The sequence below is a fragment of the Hippichthys cyanospilos genome, chromosome 11 (genome assembly GCF_059441005.1).
Source record: "Hippichthys cyanospilos isolate Australia breed blue-spotted pipefish chromosome 11, RoL_Hcya_1.0, whole genome shotgun sequence".
Classification (NCBI taxonomy): Eukaryota; Metazoa; Chordata; class Actinopteri; order Syngnathiformes; family Syngnathidae; genus Hippichthys; species Hippichthys cyanospilos.
In genome coordinates this window covers 11911719-11938881 of record NC_142379.1, presented here as the reverse complement: position 1 = coordinate 11938881, position 27163 = coordinate 11911719, and the positions used below count along the sequence as shown (strand labels likewise).

The window sequence follows — 27163 nt, the reverse complement described above, 5'->3', positions numbered from 1 at the left end:
CACCTATGAAGCCCTTTGAGACTGCAGTGATTCAGGGCTACAAAAATAAACTTGACTTTACAAAAAAAGAGGAACACAATAAGCATGTGTGAATGAAAGTTTTAATTATAATGATGTTATAACAAACACTTAAATAGTCAAACAAAAACTGGTTGCAGGAAAATGGAAAGGGTGGAGACCTTTAAAAAACAAACACACTGAGAACTGTCACCGATATCCATAATTGTGCAAATCAGTTTAACCCATGTTTTAATTAATGAGCCAAAAAAAGATACAAACAAACAAAAAACTTGTGGCACTCAGACGTGTCCTTCACAGCTTCTCCTCACCGTCGCTGAGAGTGTAAAAGTATGTGGAGTCATCCTCCTCATAGATGATGGCCACAGTCTCGCCGGTATCACACATGCTGGCGCTGCTCTGGATGTACGCCTGAATGAGTCACAATATAGAATATATAAAAAGCTCTGCAGCACCTTCTTGACAAAGACAATTTAAGAGCGAGAGATATTTTGAGGGTGTGTACTGTATGTGATTGTGTAAGAAGTAGTAGTGTGTGTGAGAGCAAAGGTATGACAATGTGCTAGGGTAAATATGTGAGACAGTATATGAAAGTAACTGTGAGAGATGATATGGGAGTAAATTCATGCCACAGTGAGCGTGAGTAAACGTGTGAGGGTGAAGGCATAAGAAACGTGTCTTCACCCTCTCCAGGAGTTGCAGTCGTTCTTCAGTCATGAGGTTTTTCTGCCTCAGCTGACTGACGGTGTTCTCCAGGCCGAGCAGTTTGTCCAGGTGGCGCCTGTGCCTCTGCTGCAGAACCTTCACCTTCTTCTGAAGCTCTGCCACGACAGCTTCCAATTGCTCCTTGCTCAGACGATGTTTGTGGTAGCTGTCCCACCAATCAAATGAAAACGCACGCAGTGAGTCACTGTTATGACATGCTGGTGCATGTTCATTCATGTCTGTTGTGTTTATTAGTCTCTATTAGAAATGTTCTATTTTTTAGTACAGCTGTACCTATAATCTCACTCTCTCACTCTTTCTCACAATTCACGCAAATATACACACAAAAATACACACAAACTCATAGGCAGACACACACAAGAAGAAACATCTCACCAATGCTCCTCCAGTTGGTGGTCCCAACCGTCTGTGTCGTCGTCATCATCATCCTGCTGGTCGTAGCCTCTGTGCGCCTCAAGCGGGAGGGGCGGCGAAGGCGGCGGCGGGGGAGCGTGTTTGGACACAATCGGCAACGTGGACGCAATGGGCTCAGGGCTCAGAGCGGATGATAGCACCGTGTCCGACGAGACCAGGAGGTGTCCTAAGACGACGTTCGGTATGGACTCGAAGCAGGCGAGGACCTGAGTTTGGCACAGGTCCTCGACGGGCATTTCTTGGGCCGCAAGTCTATGGGCGGGGGCGAGAAAGGCGCCCGCCAGATCTTCTTGGCAGTCGCTGGGCAGCAGAAGTAGCCCGCCGTCATTGTGCCCATCAGCTGGCTGCATTAAGGGAGGCGCGGTTTGGAGTGTAGGTACGTAGAGGAGGTTAGTGGCCGCGTTCGACCCGCCCCCCAGAGCCCACGAGTTGTGGTCCTCCACCGAAATCACTTCCTTGCGAAGCGCTTTGGGTTTCTTCTCATTATCATCCATTGCTTTGCGTTTCTACAAAGATGCAGAAAACTGTTTTTGCATTCACATTCCACTGGAGGTTGTAGAGAAAACTAGTGGATAAGAAAAATAATTAAAAGGTTATGTACAAGGTAGATTAAGTGGAGTTACAGAACTAGTAGATGTTATTTCGTACACAGTATATTAAAAAGGTATAGATTTGGAAAAGGGGTTTGTACATGAATTTAGTGGAACATGGAACTAAAAGACTAGTATCTATGGAATCCATAGATTACACATGTAACAACAGTGTGGTGGGAAAAGAGTTGATTAGAAGAGTAACTGCATGATAAATAGATCAAAAATACATCAAAAGGCAGATTAGGGAACTATTAGAAAATAAAATAAACACGAATATGGGATCAAGACATTAGAAATTAACTTAGAGGATGGATCTAAGATCACAAACAGCAAATATTAATAAATGGAAATGTTAAAGTCGAAACGAAACAAAGCTGTATAGGGAATTGGAGGTTTACAAATATAATTTGAATAACAAATATGTACAACAGTAATCTAACACAGGCAATAAATTTAACCCTTGTTTTGGAAAATAGAATCAGAAGATTAAAATTGTAGCAACAGTTCAATCTGAAACCAATAGCTCGTAGATTAGAAGGTTAAAGGGTGTACATCATGAGATTTTAAACTCAAAAGTTAAAGAAGTGAATATAAATAACATCTTAAATTTGGCAACTTGGCTATTTAATTTCTTATGAAACAAAGAGTTTTTTGGGGAATTTCTAACATTTCTAACCAAGAATTGAACGGTCTCGACTAATATAGCCTACGGCCACAATGAAAAAAAAAAAGTGAGAATAATTATATGTGTTATCCCATATTTTTTCTGCAACATGTTTATTGGTTGACATGGATATTTTCTGTTGGAATTGTCATGTCTCCTGCAGCTGTAATGAATCACAGGCATAAGGACCTAAACACAAGCATGATGACCTAATCATAGGATGGAACAGTATAGGGTCTGTCATCATGTTCCTGGGAAAGAAGGTAGCAGTAATTGCATGGACTGATAGAATTTGGACTTCCACCTACGTACCCCCCCCCAACCCGCCAACATATTGTATATGAAATTTATAGAGAAGAAAAGTATAGGGATCTTGTTAATGTGTAGAAGAGAAAAACTCAAAATCAAAAATTGAAGCAACAGATTAAGAGAGTTACACTTGTGTTTTAGGTCACATTTTTCTTTTACCTCAACTTTCGGGAAGATGGTAGGCACAGCGTCATTTTCGAGGTAGCGAATCCCCCAGCGTACCTTGAAGCACGATGACGAAAAGTGCTCGTGGCAGATGTACTGGTGTCGAGAGGGTGTCCAGTTGTGCCGGCCGATGTTTCTCAGCCATAGCTGCAGTCGCTCAGGATCCTGCAGTGGAAACCTGGGGTCAAGTAAGACATGTGTTTTTAACAGACTAGGATTAGTATCGTGTAAATTTAACAAGAGGTTGTTAAAGGAACCAGGAGATTAGAAATGTCACAATGGGTTGTGTGAGGACCAAAAACATTATTTAAAAAAAAAAAAAAAAAAAAAGGAGGCGGAGTAGTACATGAGAAAAATAATTTTGTACTAATATTGTACTGGTGAATTTTAGAAATATACAGGTTGTAAATGCAACTGGTAGTTTAGAGGTGTAAAATATTAAATGGAAATAGCACCTTTGGAAGGTCACGTGAACTGGATTACAAATTTAAGAAAAGGATGACTGGGAAACTAGCAGATAGGAAATCTAACTGCAGTTATATATTAACAGTGTATCACAGTCTTCGAAATGACTATATAAGATATGTACTTAAGCAGACCACTTGAATGGCAATTATGGAATCAGTCATTGAAAATACAACAAAAAATGAATATGGAGCCATTAAATTAGGAATAAAATTAGACAAATAGTGTAACGAGAGGTAGTGTAGTATGGGCAAATCGGAAATTACTATAAATGTAACAACTGGGCTGTGCTATGGATCTGGTAAGCAATACATATAATTAGAAGTAAAATAAATAGATAAGGAATTTAACTGAAGGCTGTATATGGGACAGATCAGAAATATACAACAGGTTGCATATGGAAACAGAAGACAAAAATTATTTAGTTATTAATTTAATCAGAATAGGAGATGTAACTGGGGTTGTATGTGAAAGATTGGATTACAAATCTGCAATCCGTGGCCATATTATTCTGGTATCCCTCACTTGAAGAAGTAACACGTCACGTAAATTCAAGGTAACTCGAAACTCCGGGTTCAAAGGTCAAAATCCAAGAAATGACGCGTAAGAAACACGTCCTCGAGTGAGCTTTACAAATAAAACCCGTGCCTGTTTCGTTAAACAATAGATGTACGGAACAAAGTTAAAATAATAACATGAAGTTTAAAAACATCAGGAAGAAAAAGACGCACGGCCACCCACATGAGCAGTAACGATTTCACGTCAAACGACGTAATATCCAAGCCGTCTTACTTGTAAAAGCTTTTTTGGTCGCTGCCGAACGTCGAGTCATTCTTACAGTTTGGCACCGAACAATATTTGGGCATGTTGAGGCCTAATCGTCGTCGTCAGGTCAGCTTTATTTACGTGTCCAGGGGTGTTGACAAGGTGAAACTCGTGCAGTGTTGACAACACGGTGCGCTCGCTTTACGACATATTGACACAAGATAATCGTTTTGGTGACGTCATATTCAGGCGACGATCTTCTGAATTTAGCGCCATTTAAAAAAAGTCATCTTATTTTGTTCCTCCCAGTGTTTACGAAACAAAATAGTCTATAATGACCTGTTTTTTGACATTGTGATACTGACGTTTTGTTTCATTGAATTGAAAAAAAACAAACATTTGAATTTATTTGTACAACGATGAATCCGTCCATCCTTCATTCGTTCTGTTACAAAGTAATTTTCTATTCAACTGCTTATCTGTAGTATTGCAATTTAATTTTATTTCCCACATTTGAAAACAGTGCTTAAAACTTCAACCTCCACACATAACCACTTGCGTGGCCTAACTAGACCTTTTAATCGGAGCCAGGATACACTCGGTTGGCAAATTGCAGGTGAGTACTGCTGAGAGCCGTGAACGTAAATGATAAAAGTGGGTAAGGCAAGTACAGTACAAATGTCCAAAATGGCTGCACATCAATACCCCCAACAATCTGAATAACCCCTCCAAATAAGGATACACACGTTTATAAAATCTCTGGACTGGTTTTTAATTATTTTTTTCCTCCAAACATTACATGGACTCTCAATAAAGGATACAGTATATATACATACACATCAGTGTATTTCTTCAACTAAAAAGTAGAGGTTCATCAGACAATGCGACTGTGCGTTTTCAAGACATGATTACATTTTGGACGTTTTTTATTTTTTTTGTGTATTACTGTGGTAATCCACAATTCCGGGTGACATGTTGGATGTCTGGGTTCGGAGAGTGGAGGCAGTGCGGAAGCTGCCGGGATGAAAATATGGCGAGGCAAAGGGGGAGCAGCAGTATCTTCCTCCGGAAGAAGAAGCAGTGCAAATTAAACGTTGACAACGTTTGTTCTAGCTAACACATCAAAACTGGCAAACAGCACCTCGATGTGAACCCAGAGTCAGTCTCTCATTTTGAGCTGGGATCAAAACATGTATGGAGATCTCGTGTACCTGAAAAGTAATAAAACGTGGAAAAAAATGGCGAACTGTTAAGAAACACTCTTGATGGAAATGTCACTCTTGAACCATCTTTGATGTGCACACGCGCTTAACTCTCAGAGACCGCTCCCGGGTGAAATCTTGACTACTGTATCATTCCGTTACAGATCTTTGGTACGGACCAGATAGGTGATCCACTTAAAACAGTTGAACATAAACTTAGGAGACACATTCTGAAACTGAGTGTTGTATGTGTGTATGAGTCGAGCAAACATTGGAAGTGTTTTCCAGTTTGGAAGTGGTAACCTTGTGGACCAGGTGAGGGGTTCTAAAGGATCTCCCTCATAAAGCGAGGGGAGCAGGGTCCATTAGGCCCAAGTGGAAGTCGGGGAGCATTGAAGGGTGTGAAGCGTGACACTCCCCATGGTCTTGGCAGACCGACTCCGTCCGGGGTCTACATCACCGCCATCTGCATTAGCGTGTTGGCGTACGCCATGGGCTTGACATTCGGATGAGGCTGGAAGAAGAAAGAAATTATCAGTAGGAAAACAAGGCCAAGGATCAAAATAAGCAGTTTTGCATCGCGAGGTTCATTTTTGACAAGCATTGTTCTTATGAAGGGATGACAAGTAGTTATTAGCAGAAGTGGTAAGCTAACCTAAGACAGACATTGACTTGCATAACACTAGAATTGAGTACTTGGGCGACCGAGTACATTTCACGTGACCGAAAGAATGAGATCCCAGATAAAAGCAGACAAAATGAGTTTCCAACTGCAGGGCACACAGGGACGAACAACCAATCACGTTCCCAATCACACCTAGGGACGATTTGGAGTGTCCAGTATACCTACCATGCATGTTTTTGGAATGTGGGAGAAAGTCTTGAGTGCCCGGAGAGAACCCACACGGGCACGGGGAGAACATGCAAACTCCACAGAGGAAGACTAGAACGAACTGGAATTGAACTCAGGACCTCTGAACTGTGAGGCTTATGTGCTAACCACTCTTCCACAGTGTCAATGTGTAACAGTGTATGAAAATACATTTTTAGATGATTTTTTTTCCCCATATGCTTTGCTCGACTTAGTGCTTCAAAATAAGACAAGCAAAGAAACAAACAAAAAAAAGATAACAAAAACCAAGAAAGATAACGCAAGGTTTAGGAAAATGGCCTGAAAGGCAGAGGAAAGATACCTGCTTTTTCTTTGTGATGAAATCGAACATATAGTTATTATTGATTGTGATACAAATTTGCTGTTCAAAGCTGTTAGCTCTCCATCTGAACGTGGTTGGAGCAAAGTCTTCTAAGCACTTCTGGATCTTTCCAGACCGCATTTCACATTAACCATTAGCAAGGTTACCGACCCCTCGTTTGTCTAGGACACTGTTTTTTTGGTTAGCTCGAGAGGACAAAGCACTTATAAACAAAACAACAAAAAACACAGCTTTGACAATCCAGAAATCGCATCATCTGAGATTGCGATTTCAGCCCCAAAATGATATATTATTCAGCTCTAGTGTAAATCTGTGTGACACTAACCACAGCAGTGAACTGGTGGAACTCTGGCTTGAGATCAGATCCCCTGAGGTGGATAAAAGCTCCTTTGTTTCCCATCTGGTCACTGTGGTGAGGTAGAAGACCAAAGACCACCGTTAATGATCGGCGGAATTCAGTTAGCAAAAACAGGACGAGCAGTCCTCACCAGTAGTTAGGTGCCGAGAAGACGGTGATGCACTTCCCTGAGTGAGTGACCTCGTAGCCCTCCGCCTTGACTTCGTGACTACGGATAATGAAGTCCAGCTTGTTCTGATCAAGGAAGCGTTCCGTCACGTCAGGCCCAAACTGGCAGCTCACACCTCGCTTGCTTATTGATCGGCCGGTCTGCATCAAACGCATGTTTATTCCTACGTTAAGTCATCTGGGAACCACATTAAAGGCACATGGGGGTCTATGGTGGGGCTAACCTGAGGCTGGGGGTCCGACCAAAGGAGATCACACATGGGACCTGTGAGAAAGACAGGAGGGAGATGCTGAGATGAACATCTCACACACAAACCAAAAGGAACACAAATAGACGTCACTCCACACACACACACGGTGAGCGTACCAGAGTCTGGAGGTTGTCTGTTCCTCTCGATCTTCCTGAGGTCCTCCAATGTGACGCCGTCTTCACTGAACAGCCCACCATGCATCACCTGAGGCACAACAAAATGAAACCCTGGCTGCTTTCAATTTCTGCAGTGCTCAAATAAAAGCAGAGTAATCATCTTTGCATTAAGTCTAAATACAGTAAGACTGAATTTTTCAGCGTTTGCTTTGAAAACTGTGATTGTAAATTTTTTTTGAATGTTAAAGACTAACCAAGTAACTAAGTCACCATAAATGGATGGATGGATGTTTTTAAATCAGGAGTTGGGAATGAAAAACTGTTTTAATCTGATTAAAAAAAAAAAAAAAAAACATCACATTAACAATACTTAGCTGTAGCCTTATTAAAATAAAACAAAAAAACCTTTTACCTCGTCATACATTCTAAACTTTGCAAAGCAGGCATTTTTAACCTAAACAAATATTGCTTATATAGCTGTAAATGGCAGCTTCCACATTGTGTCTGCTCACCAGTATTTTGCTGTTGATGCACTGTGCCAGCGGCAGCCACTGGAAGACTTCGCTGAACAGCTGGAACATCTGCGCTGTATACTTGGCTTTCACCTCACCCTCAAAGCCGTACATCTGGTTCATGTTGTCCGTCTCGTGATTACCTACGGGTCGGCCATCTTAGATTATTGCTGCACCGGCAGGAAGCAAAATGGGCTTGACGCGTGCGCTTCCCAGTTCTCGCAATAACACTCACCTCGAAGTAGGTGAAAGTTGTCGGGAAAGAGCAGCTTGAAGCCAAACAGGGTGAGGATGACTTCTACAGAGAAAGAGCCGCGATCTACAAAGTCACCATTGAACAGCTGAGTTCAGCCCAGTTAAGAACGTTTTTGCAAATGTAAATAGGAGGTACACCATTATGCCTTAAAGGTACAGTGTAACACCACTAAAGAGTTAGTAACTTTCCGAGACAAAAAGGATACATAAGGATTGCTCTCCGACGGCAGGCCGTTCAACTCAAAAATGTTGAGGAGATCGTAGTACTGCCCATGCGTGTCGCCACAAATGGTTATTTTTTCAGTCTGTTGGAAAAACACACCATTTAGATTGAAAGGAAAAGTCAAAAGACTTTGTCAATATGTTAAACACTGTTCACGGTTCAATATTTGATACTTTTTTTCCTCAGTTTCACATTCTCAAATAAATAATGGTTTGGAAGACTAGTTTTTAATTCGACTTTAGTCATATTTTTAAAAAAATAGAAGGACATGAGTGCAATATTTGGCTACTCCTGCCAAATGTGATCATGGAACACAAATAAATTAACAGGCATTCACACCTCTGGACATTTTAGAGCCTTATGAATCATGACACCACCAGAGAAGTATACCTACTATTAGAGTGAAATTTTTCGATCTTTAAAAAAAAAAAAAAAAAACCCCCCACGACATCCTCACCTCTTGTAACGTGACTTCCACAAGACTTGGTAGTTTGGATAAAAGGTCTTTCACTTGCACTAAAATCTGCAAAAAGATGATAGTTTATTCCAATTCAGCTTGTTTCTCTCACACTTTTAAATACAGGCAACACTTTACCTGATATGCGCACTTTCTGTGCAGTTTCTTCTGCTCTTTGAACCAGTCCATCATTTCCTTCATGAACGTCAATGTAACCTTGCCCTCCTCCAGTTTGGGGCCCGTGTAGTCGTCCTCGATTGCTACCAAATTGAGAGCATCATTTCAGAGCAATGATTTAATGTGGAGAAAATAACAACAACTATAATGGAGATTTCAAAGCTGCTAATATCAGCTGATTAATCCGTCGAACCATACAAATACACTTTATTTTTTAATGCTTATTCTTTTTCCTACTTACTCATGCTTTCAATGTCCAGAGAATCGACAACTGACTTTTTGTCCTCATCGCTGGCGATAGCTCTCTCGAAGGCCTTCTGCTTGACAATCTTATTACATTCCTGGTACTTCATTTTTGCGTCCTTGTCGTTGGGTCGAACCCGCACTACCTGTCGTCATACAAGATATGTTTAAAAGCAGCTCTTGTTTGAGTCTATAATAATTCATGAAAATAGAGATAAATGGCATGAAGAATGAGTAATTCATAACCCCCAAAATTTTAACCACTAAACAAAATTGTCCTGTTACTGTGAAACAGAACCGCTTTAAGTGAATCAGCCTTGATGAGCATGCCGCCTGGGACTGAGTTTTTTTTTTATGTGTCTCTCATTTTAGTTCAACTACATTTCTCAAGCTATTTCTTCGAAGTGGTTGCAGAATGCCACAAGCATAGTACTTGCATTACTCTTATTTTGCCAATGGAAGACATGACACAGACATTTGCACACTCTGCACTCAAGCATCGTGATGGCATTAGCGGATAATCCCTCTTTCAAAGTGTGGAGATTAGCTGTGTGTGGACCTGGCGAGGCCTATCGAGGGTCCTCTTTTCCAGCCCACCTTACCGTCTCGTAGTCCTTGAGCGCAGCCTTGAACTTGCCCAGGGCCATGTTAGAGGTGGCCCGGCGGTAATAGCCTTTGATGTAGTTCTTGTCGATATCCAGCGCCTTGGTCGCATCTGCCAAGGCGTAGCCATAGCACTCTGTGCGCAGGTATGCCAGGCTGCGGTTGCTGTAGTAGATTGCATTGGATGGATTGAGCTCCAAGGCCTCTGAGTAGTACTTGATTGCATTTTCGTAGTCTTTATCTGTAAAACACAGAAGCAATATAACTGTGTGCAATTGTACAGCAGTTTTAGGAGCAATGAATAAGCATGGAGCCTCTGGAGGGTCCTGGAAAAAAAATATACAGACATGGTCATACAGTCATACAGAGACATACAGTAATGATTTGGGTTGATGGAATTTCTAATTAAAGGCACTGCTACTGCAAGGATTCCCAACCATGATAATGTGAGACATCACCAGATGTGGCACAGGAAATGATCCTGTTTCATTTGAATGGTCCGAGAATTATTTGGTACAATATTGTATCATTGTTCATCTTTCTATGACACCGATGTAAAATGACAGCTAGAAGATTTTTTTACTGGATAGAGAATGTACAAATAAACTATTGCTATTCATACTGTACAACAGAATAATAGCTGTGCTTCATTAAACAGGCCCAGATTTCACACTAATAAATGGAGACAGGATCATTATTGTGTAAATGTATACACTGAACAACAATTACTTTGGCACCATCTTGTGGTACCTGGATACCTAAGAAGTCTGTTAAAGTGTGTTGAAGCGTTTTATATAGACAAAAGCAATTACAAATCTTCAAAAAATTAAACAAAGGTGTTATTGTTACTACTTTTGTGCGAGAACCAAATGCATATTTCTTAGGGTCATGTAATCCGATTATTCAGAGGATAAATTCATTTTTTTCAAGTCAAATTTACAAAGACAAATTTACATAAATGTATATTTCTAAAATTCAGTAATTAAAATACGACTCATACCCTAAAGGGATCATGTGTAATTTTTCACATGCGCCCGTGGTAGCATTAGGGGCATTACGATAAATGCAGCAATACACACTCATCCGGTTGTCCGTAGCTATAAGAGACATGGCAACATCCGGAGGAGTACCACCCCCCCATGCAATATAAGTAAATGATAACTAGACCAACGATTATAATTAAAACATACTGTTGGTCGTTAAGATCATGTTTATTTACACGTTTATGAAATTTACAATTATTCAATTTATTCTTTTTTTTCATAAAAAACTGTCTAAATCATAAACACTGACTTTTATGTTTACTTTAACATTATGATAAGATCCTAAAAAATACACATTATTCTCATAACATTACGACTTATACTACCAAACAACTATTAACAAATATTCAGTTCCTAGTGTAATGTATAAATAGTGCAGATAGACGTGTTATTCAAATAATAAAGATTTCATTGGCGACGACTGAAATGCCATTGTACGCCGCTGATACGATGGTTCCGCTGATTAACGGAATATTCTAGCAAGTTCTATGCGCGCCAAGTGCTCTCAACTGTGTTACAAAAAAGTGGAAATCGAACAGCCATGTGGATAAACCGTTAAATTGGGGCCAAAGTGACAATAAAATGAACTTGATTTGCACCCGACAATGACTCACGCGGTTTAAGAAGCTGTTAGCCAAAGATAGCTGAGTAGGCTAACTGCTTTCAAGAGTCCAATGAATGGGTTTCACGCGTTAGCGTGTCTCGCTAGCCTAGCTTCACATTGACGTGGGGCTGTGATCATGGCAATTTAAAAGAGAACATTTCGCTTGCCGGCGCGATTGGTAGGAACGCTCTCGTCTGCGTGTGGCCGCCTATGCGATCCGCCGACCTGACAGCGTTGCCAGCTCACCTTTAAAGTATTTATTGGCCTTCTCCTTGAGTAGCTCGGCATCGTTTACTCCCTCCGCCATCTTCTCCACGCTGCCGTATTTCGACGCGTGCGCCATTGACGCACTGTCGCAAATGTCGCAAAGTCTTAACGTGATTTTTTTTTCTTGGTCGAGAGCCCATAGTCAAACATTTTTAATGGCCGGTTAGTGTATTAGGTTAATACGCCGTTCTAGTATGTATCGTATATACTATATAATTATGTACTATATATAGTATATATTTCTAACCGCAATTATAAATGAAGTGAAGTACGACCGATACTAAAAAGGAGGACACGGGTAATAGTTTTTATTTATTTCATTTTCAAATAATCTGAAATTACTACTTTCGAGACGAACTAGAATTTACTATAACAACCCAGGGTGCCGGAATTGTCCCCATTGTATTTCGCGTAACAAACCAGCAGGGAGCACTACTGACATGGAAAGTTAGCATTACTTCACTATCGTGCAACAAAATCAATGTGTTTGTCAAAAGTTCCCTACCACACCACAAAAGCACGTTTTTTGAAAGGGGGAACCCGGTAATGTACTTCTCGTTTATTTTGTTCGTCTTGTCTCCCGTTGTTATATTACATTTTAGTTGTGTATTAGCATGTTCTCTCTCACACACACACACACACACACACACACACAGATACATACATATAACACACACAAAATGCTGTACTGAAATAATGAGGACGTATTTAGTACGAAATCTTGTTCTGTTTAGTTGAACACAAAGCTACTATTGTGTTGTACCAAACTGCTTCTGTCTGCGGAAGAGCATTTGATTATATCATGAATTATATTAAATAATAAAAACATCATATGCCCCTGTCATAGACAGATGATAGATCAACAAAGGTATAACATTTTTATTCAATAAATCACAATATTTCTGACCAATTAAGCTTAAATAGTTATTAAAGCAGTGGCAAGATATCATTGACGTAAATAAAGTAGACAATTTCTTGTATACGAAATACTCTCACTCAACCACACTGAAATGTTATTTCCAACCATATAATTTGCTAACATTAATAATTGGGAGGAAATTTATGGCTTGACGTATTGTTAATTAAACACATTAAAAAAAAAGACAAGCCTGAGAAAAAAACAAAAGTACTTCTTTACACATAACTTTTCTTTTGGTCTTCTTCCAGGTGCCTCCAGGCATGAGGATGTTGCTTGGCTTGTTTCCTGCCATCTGAGCACAGCAGGTGGCCTCTGGCCTCCACAGATGTCAGAATGAAGCGGACAAACAAAGCGCAGGTGCGCATCTACGCGAATACATGCACACATACGCTAGTAAAGATTTGGCATACTTTCGGGTTTAATGTCAGGATAAACCTAAAATGCACTTTAATCTTTACAAGTGAATCAAAAGTGTAGAGAAGGTCAAAATTAAGTTCACCACTCTTGAAAGGCCAGTATCGCTAATGTTATATACGCATGCACATACATGGCGTCTGACGCAATGTCGCTTTAAAATAAGTCATTTGCCAAAAACATAACGCAACCTGAGGCAAAAAGACTCGCTTGTCTATGCCAAAACTCCACTGGACAGACTAATGAGAGTGGCGCCCAAAAAGAAAAAGGCGACTTTTGATTTAAAAGTTTGTGGCTTTCTTCGTTAATGGGGAGACGATGAGGAGTTTCATAAATTACTGGGACATAGAGGAGTATGGCCCAGTCGGCTGTTCTTGCGCTGACTCACAAAGCACATCTCATAGTCAAGAGTAAGAGGCCCAACAGCCAGGTGAGTCACTCCCGGTGACCCCCCGGTGAACACTCACTAACCCCACAGTGTGAGTTCACTAACTTTCCCCTAAACCAAAAGAGCGATGACTCGTGTCTCCCTCCGAGTCATATAACCAGAGGTTGCAAAAGTACTCTCACTGGATTTAAGTACGGTTAAAAAAAATATTTACAGCATCACTCTAAAATGTAATTTTGTATTAATTCAATTAAAATTGAACCTTGATTAACAGGACAAATAGAGAAGGGGTCATCCATTAGAGACAAGAGATTTTTTCATGCCATAAAACACACAACACAAATTGTACTTTTTTTTTTTTATTCAGTAAAAAAATACAATTTTATGGTTAAAAAAAAGAAAGTGTGAAAAGCGTTAACGTTCATCCAAATATACCTCGCTGTTCTTTGAAGGGAGTGGAGTAATGCCTTGTAATTGGTCGCTTGAGCTGTCATGTTAGCACACTTCCCTTTTTAACTTTACAATTGGATAGATAAAGGCTTTACAAAAAAAACAACTGTCTTTTAAAAAATAGCATATTCAAGTGGCATGTATGCTAAGGTCAATGGTGGTGCTGAGCTAATGTCCATAATTTCACTCACAATTGATGAAACTCTCTCTTTTTCTTTCTCTCTCTCTCTCTCTCTTTCTCTCTCTCTCTCTCTCTCTATCTCTCTCTCTATCGCCTGCTATCATGGCTCCCACGTTAGCACGCTAGTGATGTGAATTTGTTTGTGCAGTCCTCTGTGGCAATGTATCAGGTTAGGGATAGGGGAAGGCTCAGTTTTTCTATTGATGCCATCACAAATGGCAGCCAATTTTGGAACTATCGGACTTTGAAAACCACTGGGATCACTTGAGTGGACTGTACACTTTTTTTTTCAATTGAATCTGGTGCTTGGTATTTTGTTTATTATATTGTTCAACATATACATTTTGAGTCTTTTACAGGAAATTTTGATTTGACATACCACTAAATTGAGTTTCACGTTTGGTCCTAGGACACATTAAACTAAGAAGTCAAGGGGCACTTTGTATTGGTTATTTCTCACCGCTGTATGCTGTGTAATATGTCTCTTGTCTATTTTACCAGTAGGTGGGAAAAAATAGACTAAGGTGGGACAGGAGCTGACGTGAGCACTCCATGTGAGAGTAAACGCAGACAGTGAGTGGGAGAGACAGTGTGGGAGGGAATCTGGCAAGTCGGTTAGCGGAGGAACAAGATTGCTGTCCTCTCAGGCGCTTGATGCTCCAGCATGGAGCCTCTGGGGGGTCCTGAGAATGTTAAACAAACATAAAGGGAGACAGATGAAGGTCGCAGGGAATATGAGTGACATTCCTGGGCCACGGGCCAGTGAAGGATGAAGCATTTCAATTGGGGGCGGTATACGTTACATAGGCCTGATGCAGACCTCTTCGCTATTTATTATTGCACAGCACCGAAAATCACAGCCAAATGGAGTTTTCTCTTAAATTCCCAGGGGCTGTTTTTCAGAGGCTTCCTTTCCTGAACTGAAAGATAAGATGAATTTTTCAAAGTTTACATACTTTAGTCATCCCGACTTATCTTATCACTGGTTATGCAATCTTAAATACTTCATCCATCGGCGGTTATCAACACTTGCGTGTGTTACCCTTGTTTTTTTTTCTTAAACAAAACATCAACTTTCTCACTGAAATATTCAAAGTATGTGGTACTTGTATAAACGATTGCCCCTGAACCTTTCCTACTTCATGACTCTCACCTTATTGATATACAGAGTAGGGTGTCTCAGAATTCATTGTAGTCATCAGTTGCTTTATCTCGGTTCACATTTTATAAGTTCGGTGTGACAATTTTTTATTTTTATTTTGTCATTGCACTCATATTTCAGATTATTCACTATTTTGCAGTGATTATTTTTCCACATGTATTGTTATGGCGGACTCACCTTACCAATGTGGATTTCTGAAAACTCTTAAAGGGATTAAAAAAATTCTAGCTATTTTCAACAGTAAGAAGTTATTATTTGGTCTACAATCCTTTTAATATTTTTTTTCCTTGTGCAATTAATACATTTAGGGGAAGGGCATCGACTATCGTGACAACGTCGAAGTGTCCTTGAGCGAGACACAGAACCACCAATTGCTTCTGATGCTGGTCAACGACTACGTGTAAAAGTGCTTTGAGTACCTAAGGTAGAAAAGTGCTATACATTGAAGAATGTATTTATCTACTTGCTGTCTTCTGAAAACGTCATTTCATGTGCTAAAGACATAGGTAATGATCACAGCTCATCAACGAACGTCACAAGACCAAACCTAGAAAAACAGGTGTGCCGTGATTCGTCATTTTTTGAACCTTGAAGACATATGATATAAATTTCAGTCGACAGCGAGTGGAAAATGTGTTTATAAGGGGATTAATGATACACAAACAATTGTTATCAAATTACAGACTACCTTAAATCGTATTTTTTTTATTACTGAAATGGCAAAATAGCTTTCATTAAAAATGCATGGAATGCAGGAATGAAAATCAAAGCCTTTATTTGCATTAACATGTCATAAAGCCATTTTTTAGGCTCTTTAAAAAATGAACACATAATACTGTAGTTGGATTTTTTAGTTTGGTTTGTAAATTGTCTCTAATCTAACATACATGAACATTCATTTAAAAAAATAAAAACTATTTGTTTTACACAACAGCATGTTGCAGATTGAAAACACATACTTCTGAAATAATATCTTTGTGTAAGTTTTTTAATATGGAAAAAAACGAACTGCTTGTTAAAGAAAGTTAAGTTTATGATTAATATTTTCAAAATTTAGGAAGTGTGTCATTTCCTATGTAGTTTTGGAGACACACATGTTGACTCAGGAACAGTTCATCAGTATTTTTTGTGGAAATCCCATCTCACCACAATGGATACCAAACAATTAACTGAACACCAACCTAATGTTTTAATTATGCCAGATATTACTGTTGAGTCCCCCATCCCTCACCCTTGTCTATCCTGATCAAATAATTCACAAGCGAGAGCTCAAATTCAGCAGTATGCAGGGGTCGCACTTTAAATGTAAACCATCTGTTTTTTCTTTCAGTAGGCAGGACTTGTGAAACCAAATTTAACATAAATTAGGAAGCGCTTTTATCGTCTCTTGCACCACCCTTCTCTGTGTGCAACCCATCCCCCTTATCTCTGAGCTCAGACGTGGGGTTCCTTGAGAAGTCTGCATTTTTAGGTCCCTTTTGAGTCATAAATGAATCCAACCAGCCAGCCTCTTGTTGATCAGTAAATCAACATCCTGAGGTGACACATTGCATGCTGAGGCGCAGGGGAGGCAGAGCACGGAAATTTCATGTAAGAGGGAAAAGAAATGTGGCACATTACCTTTCTAAGAAGTCTGCTGCTGCATTTTTTCAACCTTTCCACATTAAAATCAGTTTTTTTTAACTCGGTTAAAGAAAGGGTCAGTTTATTTCACTCACAGTTTTTATGGGGGGATGTTGTAAGTAATAAGTAGGATCATTAAAGAGGGAGAAGGGTATAAAAATAAGCTGACCAATTTAAATATGTAGCTCTTTTAGGTTCAGCGACAGGGTGTGCAACAAATATCACAAAGTGATGTGGAACAATTAGTTTCAAAGCCCTTGCAGCTTTTCAATTAAAACAGATTTTCTTCTTTGAATTTTCCAGTAAAACACTTTTGAGGCTCTGGCATGGATTCATTGCATTTCTATTTATTTCAATAAGGAAAATGATTTGAGATACAATGTTTTGAGATGGTCAGCACCGTGGCAGGCTAGTTATCATATCTGCCTCACAGTTCAGAGGTCCCTGGTTAAATTCCCGCTTGCTTCGGACTTCCTGTGCGGAGTTGCATCTTCTCCCCGTGCTCACGTCGGTCTTCTCCGAATACTTTGGTCTCCTCCCACATTCCAAAAACATGCCTGGTAGGTGTGTTGGACACCCAGATTCCTCTTAGGTGTGATTGTGAGTGTGAATGGTTGTTTGTCTCTGTGTACCCTGTGATTGGCTGGCAACCAGTCGAGGGTTTTCCCCGCCTCCTGCCCAAAAATGGCTGAGATAGGCACCAGCAAGCCAGAGACACTCGTGAGGAGAAGCAGCTATAGAGAATGGATGGATGTTTTGAGATATGAGCGTGGTCATGGAACAAATCCAAATTGTATCTTCAAGCACCATCATAGTTAAAACCGTAAAAAAAACACACACACACTACAGTTAGAAAAGACTTAAATGTTATGCCTCTGACGCTACCTGCAAAGACAACACATTTGCAGATGAAGTTTAATCCTACCCCATTGTGTGTCACTGCTGTTCATACAGAGCAGAGATCCGGGAAAAAGGGGGTTTATGAGTCACACCCAGCTTCCCTCCTCTCACAGAGTGGCCTTGTTGAAAAGAAAGGTAGAAAATGGCAGATAATTAAAACAAATAAAAAGTAATTGCTCAGGGAAGTGAAACCGACCCAAATTCCTCATAAATTAAATTAGGATGGAAAACAATCCTGCCGAATGAGCTCAGCTGCAAGCCCGAGTCTGTGGTTATTAGCATAATCAACCACTTTATATTTCCAGCCCTTTTTATTTTACATTTGCTTTTTAGTGCGTCTATGTCATCTCTCAGGATTTTTTTCTTCCCTTCGCCTCCTCTTCCTTCCCAGTCACATTCTCACAGACCTCGTGCCACTCCGCTCTGTTTTGATCTCATCGTGAGTTTTTCGTGTGTGCATGAGGACGCATCATCTGATGTACGCCCCAAACAGGAAATGAAAAACTGAAGCAACAACTATGCATGAGGACGGAACATTAATGTGAAAAGTAGCTTGTTTTTTTTTTTTTTGTTTCAAGTGGGGTTGACGAATAGGTGACACATGAATCTTCTATCCAGTATTTGAATTAACTGTCGTTTTTAGATAACAATTCATACTCTTATCCAAGGCTGGGTTAATTATTTTTGAGTCAGCAGATTGGTTTGAAGCTTGCCTTTGAGTAGGCTGAAGACCTGATGCTGTTTACTGTTACGTGTTTTAAAGCTGAAGTACAATTAACCAGAGTCTCCAACAGTTTTTATTATTACATCAAAATTATAGCTTTGTATTCAACTAATCAGGTTTAGATTTCACACTGACCCAATTAATTGATGAGAAAACTAAAACAATGTCATTGCACATCTTAAAACCAGGTCGGCTGTGACATTCACAATTCAAGCCCAAGGGAAAATTTCAAACTCTACAAATGACGAGAGATGACTTTAAATATCATACATTCATTCTGTTCTCTTCAACTTTTACTTAAGTGGATTAACAGATGTCAAATTGGAACGTGTGAGTACTTTTGTCCCCATTCTCCATTATAAAGGCCAGTCTGCCATCAACAATGTAAATCTAGTTGTTATTAAAATCCTCTATTAGTATTAACAGAGGCGATAATGATAACTCATAAAACACAATGATCAATGAGTCACATTTAATAGTTAATAGCTTGCATCCATCACCATGGAGCCACACTTTTTGCACAGGGTTGTTGAAACAGCTCACTAGGAATCAGACAGAGTGGTTTGTGTGTTTGCTCGCCACCACATTGCATAGTTGTACCAAAGTGCCAGACAGCGACCAGTTAGCAGTAGAGCTCATAAAACAAGCGAGAATCCCCCAGGATTACCGTTCAAAGCGACAGTGGCGCGCCGGCAGGGGCTCTGCAGACCTTCATCTGCCCATGAGGTCGGCATTTTTGCGTTGGGGTGATGGTGTGTTGTTGTTGCACATTTGTTTGACTCTTACTGAGCTTGAGCGCTGCACACATGGTCTAAGTTTTCCCACAGATAGGGTCCCCATGATCACGAAGGAGTCAGAGTATATGGATCCACAACACTACTACACCATATTTTGCTGTCTCTAAGTTGCTCTTTTTGCTGTCTAAGTTTGGCTAGTCATGCAAATAATATGCAAGTGCGACATGTATGCACGGTGTTTCATAAAATCTGTTATCATTTGAGTTGTCAGAAGGACAAATTTGTATGTGAAATTCAAAGATCTATGGATTTCATAGAGTATTTGAAAAACGTTCAGCAAACGTTATACCTCCATCACATGTTAGACATCACATTTTGACTTCTTTAAAACATGCTGGGAAAACTATAAGGAATTATTTCCATTTTTTTTAAACGCCCTGTATATTTAAATTATAATTTGGACTAACACCCAAAATACACGTTCCCTAATTGTGTCAACTTTCTTTGCACCACTGTTACCTTCTTTCCACTGGTGGTAATGTGACATAAGTACTTGTATTTTCCAACTGTCAAAAAAGAGAAGGGAGAAGAAGAGCACAAAGTATTTTTAGAAGATGAAGTGGCACCATCAAAAGAAAGTAGAAGAAGAGATGGAAACAGATGATCAAAAGTATTCATGGCAGCAAATATGTGGCCTACACATTAGCTAGCATGTGGCTAGCTTATGCCACAACAAGGATTTACAGCATCAAAAGGAGTCATAACCGACCAGTATTTTATCTTTGGACATAATGCAACATGGAATACTGGCTAGGGTTAGTCATTTTAAACGTAACTAAAGTCATTCGTTGCTATCACCTCGGAGTGTGTTTGGAAATTCACTCTGACACCCTAACTGCAATCTGAGAGTGTACGTGTTCAGAGAGGCAGGGTGCTCTTCATTCACATTCAGTTTTGCATGAAGACTAATAACCGAACTGCATGTTTGAAAAATGTTCCAATATTCCAAAAGGTCAGTGTGAAGCCGTGTACTTTGAAACATATTTCTGAGCACATCCACCAGGAAGAGGATTTGGGGTGCGTAGTCCTTGGCCTCAGATTTTGTAAATGTCCATTTTTGACTGTTGCAATTTATACCACAGATCGACTAATGGTCCGAAAAACGTGGTTGGTGTCATTTTGGTGTGTGGATCCACAGAGGTTTAGGGAAAACCAGCCACTGCAACAGCAAACACGATTAAGTTTGTTATCAGAGACCTAAGATCCACCTCATTTGTGAACAAGAGTCCACACAACACACAAACAAAAATACAATATGTTTTTACCAATAGCCTTGTTTGTATGCCACGTGTCTACCATCTGTGAGGCTAAAATGCAGCTTCTGAAAATATCCAGTTTCACACTGACAAACCATCCAGGATGTTGTGGTGGGGGGTGTTTCCTCTTCCTGTTGCTGTTACTGTTGGACTTTCCTGTCAGTTAGTATTAATTACTAATAGTGCGTTGGGTGCCTTCCAGACTCTCCTAAAAGATACTCCTATTTTTTCTTAATCTCCAGTGAGTTTGATTCCTCCCAGTGACTTATTAGATCACATCCTGTACACTTGGGTGGTCAGCATGGAGATGAGAGAGCAGGTAAATGAGTACACGTGGTCATCAGATGCAATGTGATTCTCTCCTTGGTCATCTCAAATGCAACTCATCAAAGGGGCTTGCTGAAGCCAGTGGGGAAAATGAGCTGTTTGTCTGTGGTGTTTGCTCTGCTTGCGGCTGCCTTGGACCAGTGTGATATTCGGGAAATTGCCTTCAGTTCACTGTCTGCTAAGACCAAAACTCAAGTGGTAAGCAAACTATGAGGTGTGGCCCACATAAGGCCTTTATAGTCGTTATTTAGTTCTACACTGTAGTATCTATGACAATGGATGATTGTGTGTGCATTTACAGGGCAGGCCTGGCCTATTAGGTTATTTGGAACTGAATTAATAAGAACGTATAGTTAGGCTCTTAGTGTTGAGAGTGGCAGCATCATATGAGGTCATCGGCAGGTCAAAATGTGTTGATGTTTAAGACAGTTTGTTACAGTTTGTTCAATTAGGCGGTTGAATAAATAACAGCTGTTGTTTTCATTCTCCTTTTATCCTAATGACCTGTTATGAAAAAATATTCATTCGAACTAGCGGTGGTGTAGGCTTTATTCAATTGGCTAACATTGTTTATGGGAGACTTATTGTTGTGTCACAAGACTCTATAAATATTGGACCCTTGATTTGATGGAATGGTCCATTTCGGCATGATTTTGTAAATATTTTGCATTTACCTATCTCATTAAATAATTGATTAATATTTTTTGGAAATGGTAACACTAATAAAATTAAATAAAATCCATGTATTTAACTGTTTATGAGCTTTTTTTTTTGGTAGAGCGACTTAACTATAAACACAGAGAAACTACCATGTATACAGCTAATAGGAATCAAAAAGTCTTTCATGTCCCTCATTAGGACTCTCTCTGATCCCACACTAGTGGGGACGCTGCAGGAACTGCTGTGGACTAGGTTTCATCAGATATCACTGTTAACTGTGTAAACTCAACTGTAGCCACTCCTTCCATTTATTTAGACAGCAGCACCAAAGTGCTGCCCAGCGGCGTTACCAAGATGGCTGCCAAATGGTGGGGTTGGATTTCAACTACAGTAAATGCCAAACAAAATCTTGAATTAACTTGACCGCATCGTTTCAGAGATTAGAGTTGATGTTTGATTTAATGTGGGGATGGGCAAGGGTTTGGTCTCTTGGGGCGCATTTGGCTTCTAAAACTCACAGACCAGCCAGGCCGTTTCATAGATGAGGAGGGATGAACATGAACTAAATGTACTGTGCCTAACAAATTTATTAGACCGCCACCCAATGTAAAGTTTATGACACAGCTGTCCTAAATTAACAGCATGGGTAATTATAACCAAATCATTTTTATGTTTTGTAATACAGTACACCAGTGTCTAGAGACTTTTTAATAAAAACCTTGCCTTCTAAATAGCGATTAATCTGTGTTACAAGTATGATTTAAAAACACCATTCTCACTACTTTTGTGAATCTCTGAAATGAGTGCTGGGATCAACACTTTATGGAATGGTGCAAAAGAAAGGACAGACTAAACACTTAATTTTCTCTCACGACGCCCCGATCACAGGAAGTGGGCGTTGAGGAATGACTCAGCATACTTTGACCTCCATCGCCCACGACAACACCCTGACACCCCCGCCCTCCCTAATTGGACAAATTTTTCTTTTTTTTCCATGTCAGACCCTCTCGATGGTCATCCTTCGACCAAGCAAGTTAAATGTAGCTCCTTCGTGTACATGTAAATGGTTTTAAAACATAGCAGTTTATTTGGAAGGGGATTAAGAAAAGACATTTATCAAGCACACTGGAATATTTTTTGTAATCCTCATTTAAATGTTTCCACTGTGCCCCTCTTACAGTAGGCACAGCACATTTAGTTCATGTTCATCCCTCCTCATCTAATACCCCTGCAACCTACAAAGGGTAGTGTGTCATAGACAGAGATGGGAAAAGGAATGTAGTGTTCATTTGAGAATGAAGTGCCAGCAGGAAGGGGCTAGGGGGTCAAAGTAAACCGCTGCTTATTTGCGAATGACTATTTTTCAAAATAACAAACAAATAAATACATGTATAAAATGAACATTCTTGTTCATCTACATTCAGCTGTATGCTGAAAAACTGTCACCTATAGATGCTTTTTGTGCTCTTTCTGAAAAACATGACTGATAGCAAAGTAATATTGGTGTCAAGGAAGTACGTTGAATTGATACATATTGACTGTTTGAAGATCTCCGTCCATCCACACTTGCTGGTAAAAGCCTGAAAAGAAACATAATCTACAACACAACAGGGACTTGACACTTTGAGGATTTGTTCCAGATTTGTGTTCCTAAAAATCTTATGGGTTCTACTCCCTGTGTATTGTTTTGCCTGTTGCCCCGGTTACCCAACGACGAAGTTCAGGCTCATGTCCATATATCATCATCAATCACTGTGAGCCTCATCCCAGGACAGCTGCTTATCCCTTAAGTCAGATCCTACTTTCGGCCCTCTGAGAGTAGATAGAGGGCCACAGTGGGCCATAGTGAAAAGATGGAAGGAAATGAGGGGTGGGGGAGTGGGAATGTAAGGATCCAGATGTAATTGGTACCTTCCCTTTTTTAGCAAACATTTCTCCTGAGCCTGAGTGAGTCAGAGCGGTTTGGTTTATAAGCACTCAGGCATACTTTCTCTTTGTACATCGCTCTTTGAAGAGTTTCTCCTCTGTGTTTTACACCCCGGTGTTCGCTAACAATGATGAAGATGAAGAAAGATCCTTGGACAGGAACATTAAACCCGTATGTGAAGTATCTCAGAAGTACATCCGTGTGTGGTCTTTGAATTCTTTCTCGCCGTCACTAGTGTTCTCTACCCCCATCAACCACAGTGTTTTGCTGTGGTGATAACGCACGATGATCTTGGCTACGTGTCTTCAAAGAGCTGACAAGCATTTGGCCACAAACGTTTTGAGAGAAAACTCAAAGGCAGGAAATACGATGGGGCTGTCAAAAACACTCTGATAAGTGTCTCGAGGTAACCTACAGGTGTGAGCAAAGTGAAGGTTTCAACAAGATGGATGAGGGACAACTCCTACTTCTCTTTTTAGTCAGCCACATCAAGGACAAGTATAACAATACATAAAAGCCTACCAAAAATACACACTGTACACCTGCCACAATATTATCTACATATTGACAATCTTATATGATCCAATACCAGAAATGTATGGCAAACCTGTGTTAGTCCTCTCCTGGGAATGTAGCCCAATGCTACCTGGCACTAGACAGACGTTTTTCAAGTGGATCTCTGTTCCATCGGGAAGTTGAGTTAGCAACACATCCTCTGATTGGTGATGCCTGTTTTCCAGCTCAAGCATCCATTTTTTATAGCCGCTTACTCTCAATAGGGTCGCTGGTTTACTGGTCCCAATCCCAGCGATCCCAGCTGGCAGTAGGGGTGACCCTGAACTGGTTCCCAGCCAATTGCAGGGCACATAGGGACAACCAACCCAATCACATCTACGGACAATTTAGAGTGTCAAAAACACCCACCATGCATGTTTTTGAAATGTGTGTGGAAGCGGGAGTGTTTGTGAGAACCCACATGGACACAGGGAGATCATGCAAAATCCACACAGGAAGGCCTGAGCAACTTGGAATTGAACTCGGGACTCTGAACTGTGAGGTGAACATGCAAACCACTCTTTCACTGTGCCGCCCACCGACAATGCTAATTATTTTAATACATCTTTATTTCTAAAGCGCTCACACCAGCTGTAACAAAGCATTTTAAAGCGCATATTAAAAAAACATTAACAATAATACAACAGAACACAAAACATAAAACAGTGACAAAATTACAATCATAAATCTTATATATGCCTTGTTGTTTCAATTGGTTAGACAGTAGAGGAAGTTTAAAAGTAAAGCAGCTGTAGCGTCTGTTGATGAGTAACATACATACTGTACATACTTATTTTTGTTGTTTTAATTCTCCATTCCTATTTAGATCTGATTCAAATCCCAAGCACTAAGTTCTAAATACTCCTCTGCGCCGCTCTCCTCAACCCCGATCTGTCAATTGAAAACCTAGTTCAAAGCATCCGGGCCCATGTTTGATGAAGAGTTTTTCTTTTCCTTTTTTTCCACACTTGGCCACCTGTAGCATCAATAGCCACAGGCAAGCAGCTGTATGCAGCAGGACATCAAAGTGTGTCTTTAAGGTTGCTTGCAAGCAGGAGTTATTCCGCACCATTTAATGAATGGCCTGTTGCCATACAAATGCAAATGTCATCGACCTGCTTGTGAGTCAGAAGGCCAAGAATAGCAGTATCCTGTGAAGCCTGCACGATGTCAAATCAGCACATGTGTTGTCTGATTAGCTTTGCACGCGCAACAGGTGAAAGTGTGTGTGTTCCATTTTAGTTACAACTGATGAGAGAGTGCACCAGTGTGCACAAGCACCAGTGTGGTAAAATGCAACTGTAGTAATAACCCATACATTGGCGGTTCACTATTCATTAATTTGTGAAATTGTTCTTGCTATTTCAGAAGTGACGAGCTTAAAAAAGCTTTTGAGGTTAACTGGGCTCTTTGGGAATTAGGGGTCTGTCATCTTAAATCCAAAAGGCTTCTTCAGAGCCGAAGGGACTGAAGAAATAAAAAACAACAAAATGGGATTAACCATAATGCAAAGTCCACAAAGTTGAATGGAGTAACTTGACTTGTTGTGGCTGTTGAAGAAGTTTAACCTGTAGTCCAAATAAAAACAACAACATGGTTTAATATCCATATTTGCTATCATATGTTATACACTGGCGGATCAGTGGATGAGCGGTTAGCACATCTGCCTCACAGTTAAGGGACTCGAGTTCAAATCCAGCTGGCTCAGGCCTTCCTGTGTGTGGTTTGCATGGTCTCCTCGTGGGTTCTCTTTGGGCACTCCGGTTTCCTCCCACATTCCAAAAACATTACTAACACGAAATTGTCCTTAGGTGTGATTGGGTGCGTGAATGGTTGTTTGTCTCTGTGTGCCCTGGAATTGGATGGCAACCAGTTCAGAGTGTCCCCTGTCTGCCTGTCCAGTGCATTTTGATACTCAAATATATTATTTCGATTCAAATAATCTGCTAGGGAAAAACAAAATACTGTCCCCCTTTGCACTGACTTTTGACATTTGGTTCAAGATGCCGTCACTGTGTATGAGGTGCAACTACTCTTACTCATTTATCATGTGCAGTCACAAACACCTGTTTGACTATAATATTGTGGAAACACTCAAGATTTAAGTGTCCCCCCCCCCCACTGCTCTTCACATGCGTAAAGTGGTGTCAGCAGTTTTTCAGCATCCCCCCATCAAAAGCCAGGATGCAGCTGCAAAAAAAATGAGCAATGCCTTCAAGGATGAGCCCACTTGAGTTTGACTCCCCTCTGGGAGCGTTCCATTTACACAGTGACAGATTTATGAGCCTTCTCACATTGGCATGATTAGTCATCGCAGGGAGAGCAGCAGCACAATTTTAAAGTTATTGCCCACTCCCACCCCTTCCTCCCCAAAAACTGCTTGTTTTGCTTGTCGCGGTTTGTTAATGATGCCCTTTCCTTCTTGTAACATTCCAATTACATCTCCCTTGCCAAAGCACCCCAGAACATCATGTACCTCGGTGATGATAAAATTTAAAAGCTGGTAACCACCTCAACTGAAGAATTCCACTTAATTCTACCAGCTTTTGAAACAAGATGGCGCTGAATGTCGTCACCTTGTTAGGCGCCTGAAATTATGTAAGTCAAGGGCAACAAGTGGGGTGGGGGTATTCATGTCAGCGGGTTCACTGTTTTCATCCAGGCTTCATTTTTCATGTTTTCACAGCCTCTAAAGTCTGAGCCGTACCAGCGGGTCTGGACCTGCGCTCGTCATTCCCAATCCAGCATCATGTGCTGCCAGTAATCCTCAGTATTCTGAGACAGAGAGGTGGGGCCCCATTTAGGAATGAGGTGCACACAGATAGAAATGTTGCTGTGGCATGCGTACAAAGACTTGGTGCCAAGAATGGCATTGCGCATCCAGGAATGTTCACGTATCTGGGTTACTGTACAGTATGTGCAGTTGTAGTCACTGGTTTAAACACTTTCAGAAGGACTGATTTACATTCAAACCTAAATTATTATCAATTAAATAAATCCAAAATCCCAGCAATCCATTTTCTTCACATTATACGTAGTTATGGCTGGGCTGGATGTTAGATTTTTTT

At 40.4% G+C, this 27163-nt stretch overlaps 3 protein-coding genes across 7 annotated transcripts in view; 1 reads left to right on the top strand and 2 right to left on the bottom strand.

Annotated features, from left to right (window-relative positions):
• Positions 1-83: 83 nt before the first annotated feature.
• On the bottom strand, positions 84-4334 carry LOC148415924 (THAP domain-containing protein 5-like). Of its 2 annotated transcripts, none has more exons than XM_088427788.1 (5): positions 4147-4334; positions 2884-3067; positions 1120-1664; positions 703-889; positions 84-429 (listed from the first exon to the last, which is right to left on the bottom strand). In XM_088427788.1, exons 1-5 carry the CDS (start codon positions 4218-4220, stop codon positions 313-315), a joined length of 1107 nt encoding a protein of 368 aa, XP_088283914.1. In that variant the 5' UTR covers positions 4221-4334; the 3' UTR covers positions 84-312. The 2 variants fall into 2 exon arrangements, with proteins under 2 accessions (XP_088283914.1, XP_088283915.1); XM_088427789.1 differs by having other exon boundaries at positions 2947-3067.
• A 541-nt stretch (positions 4335-4875) lies between these two features.
• Positions 4876-11912, bottom strand: ppp5c (protein phosphatase 5, catalytic subunit). The gene is made up of 13 exons (XM_088426880.1): positions 11792-11912; positions 9898-10139; positions 9294-9441; positions 9014-9135; positions 8876-8941; positions 8402-8500; positions 8176-8281; positions 7941-8083; positions 7429-7516; positions 7286-7326; positions 7024-7202; positions 6861-6942; positions 4876-5835 (listed from the first exon to the last, which is right to left on the bottom strand). The coding sequence occupies exons 1-13, from the start codon at positions 11886-11888 to the stop codon at positions 5773-5775; spliced, it is 1476 nt and encodes a 491-aa protein (XP_088283006.1). The 5' UTR covers positions 11889-11912; the 3' UTR covers positions 4876-5772.
• A 74-nt stretch (positions 11913-11986) lies between these two features.
• LOC148415921 (cyclin-dependent kinase-like 1) overlaps positions 11987-27163 on the top strand; it is a 35309-nt gene continuing 20132 nt past the window's right edge. For 2 of the 4 annotated variants that reach the window (XM_088426875.1, XM_088426877.1), the window contains exons 1-3: positions 12253-12355; positions 12980-13088; positions 15635-15750. The gene's annotated coding sequence lies outside the window, so the exon portion shown is untranslated. Of the gene's footprint in view, positions 12111-12252; positions 12356-12979; positions 13089-15634; positions 15751-27163 lie in introns of those variants that run through there. The other 2 variants (XM_088426876.1, XM_088426879.1) reach the window with 2 other exon arrangements.

Excerpts from the sequence above, each read along its gene's own strand:
- LOC148415924 (XM_088427788.1), bottom strand. The coding sequence starts at position 4,220 with ATGCCCAAATATTGTTCGGTGCCAAACTGTAAGAATGACTCGACGTTC. Across the intron at positions 890-1,119 it reads CACCAACTGGAGGAGCATTG|CTACCACAAACATCGTCTGA; the intron begins GTGAGATGTTTC and ends TTGGTGGGACAG. Across the intron at positions 430-702 it reads GACTGCAACTCCTGGAGAGG|GCGTACATCCAGAGCAGCGC; the intron begins GTGAAGACACGT and ends TGACTCATTCAG.
- ppp5c (XM_088426880.1), bottom strand. The coding sequence starts at position 11,888 with ATGGCGCACGCGTCGAAATACGGCAGCGTGGAGAAGATGGCGGAGGGA. Across the intron at positions 7,517-7,940 it reads GCATCAACAGCAAAATACTG|GTGATGCATGGTGGGCTGTT; the intron begins GTGAGCAGACAC and ends GTTGTGCCTCAG. Across the intron at positions 6,943-7,023 it reads TTCTCGGCACCTAACTACTG|TGACCAGATGGGAAACAAAG; the intron begins GTGAGGACTGCT and ends ACCTCACCACAG.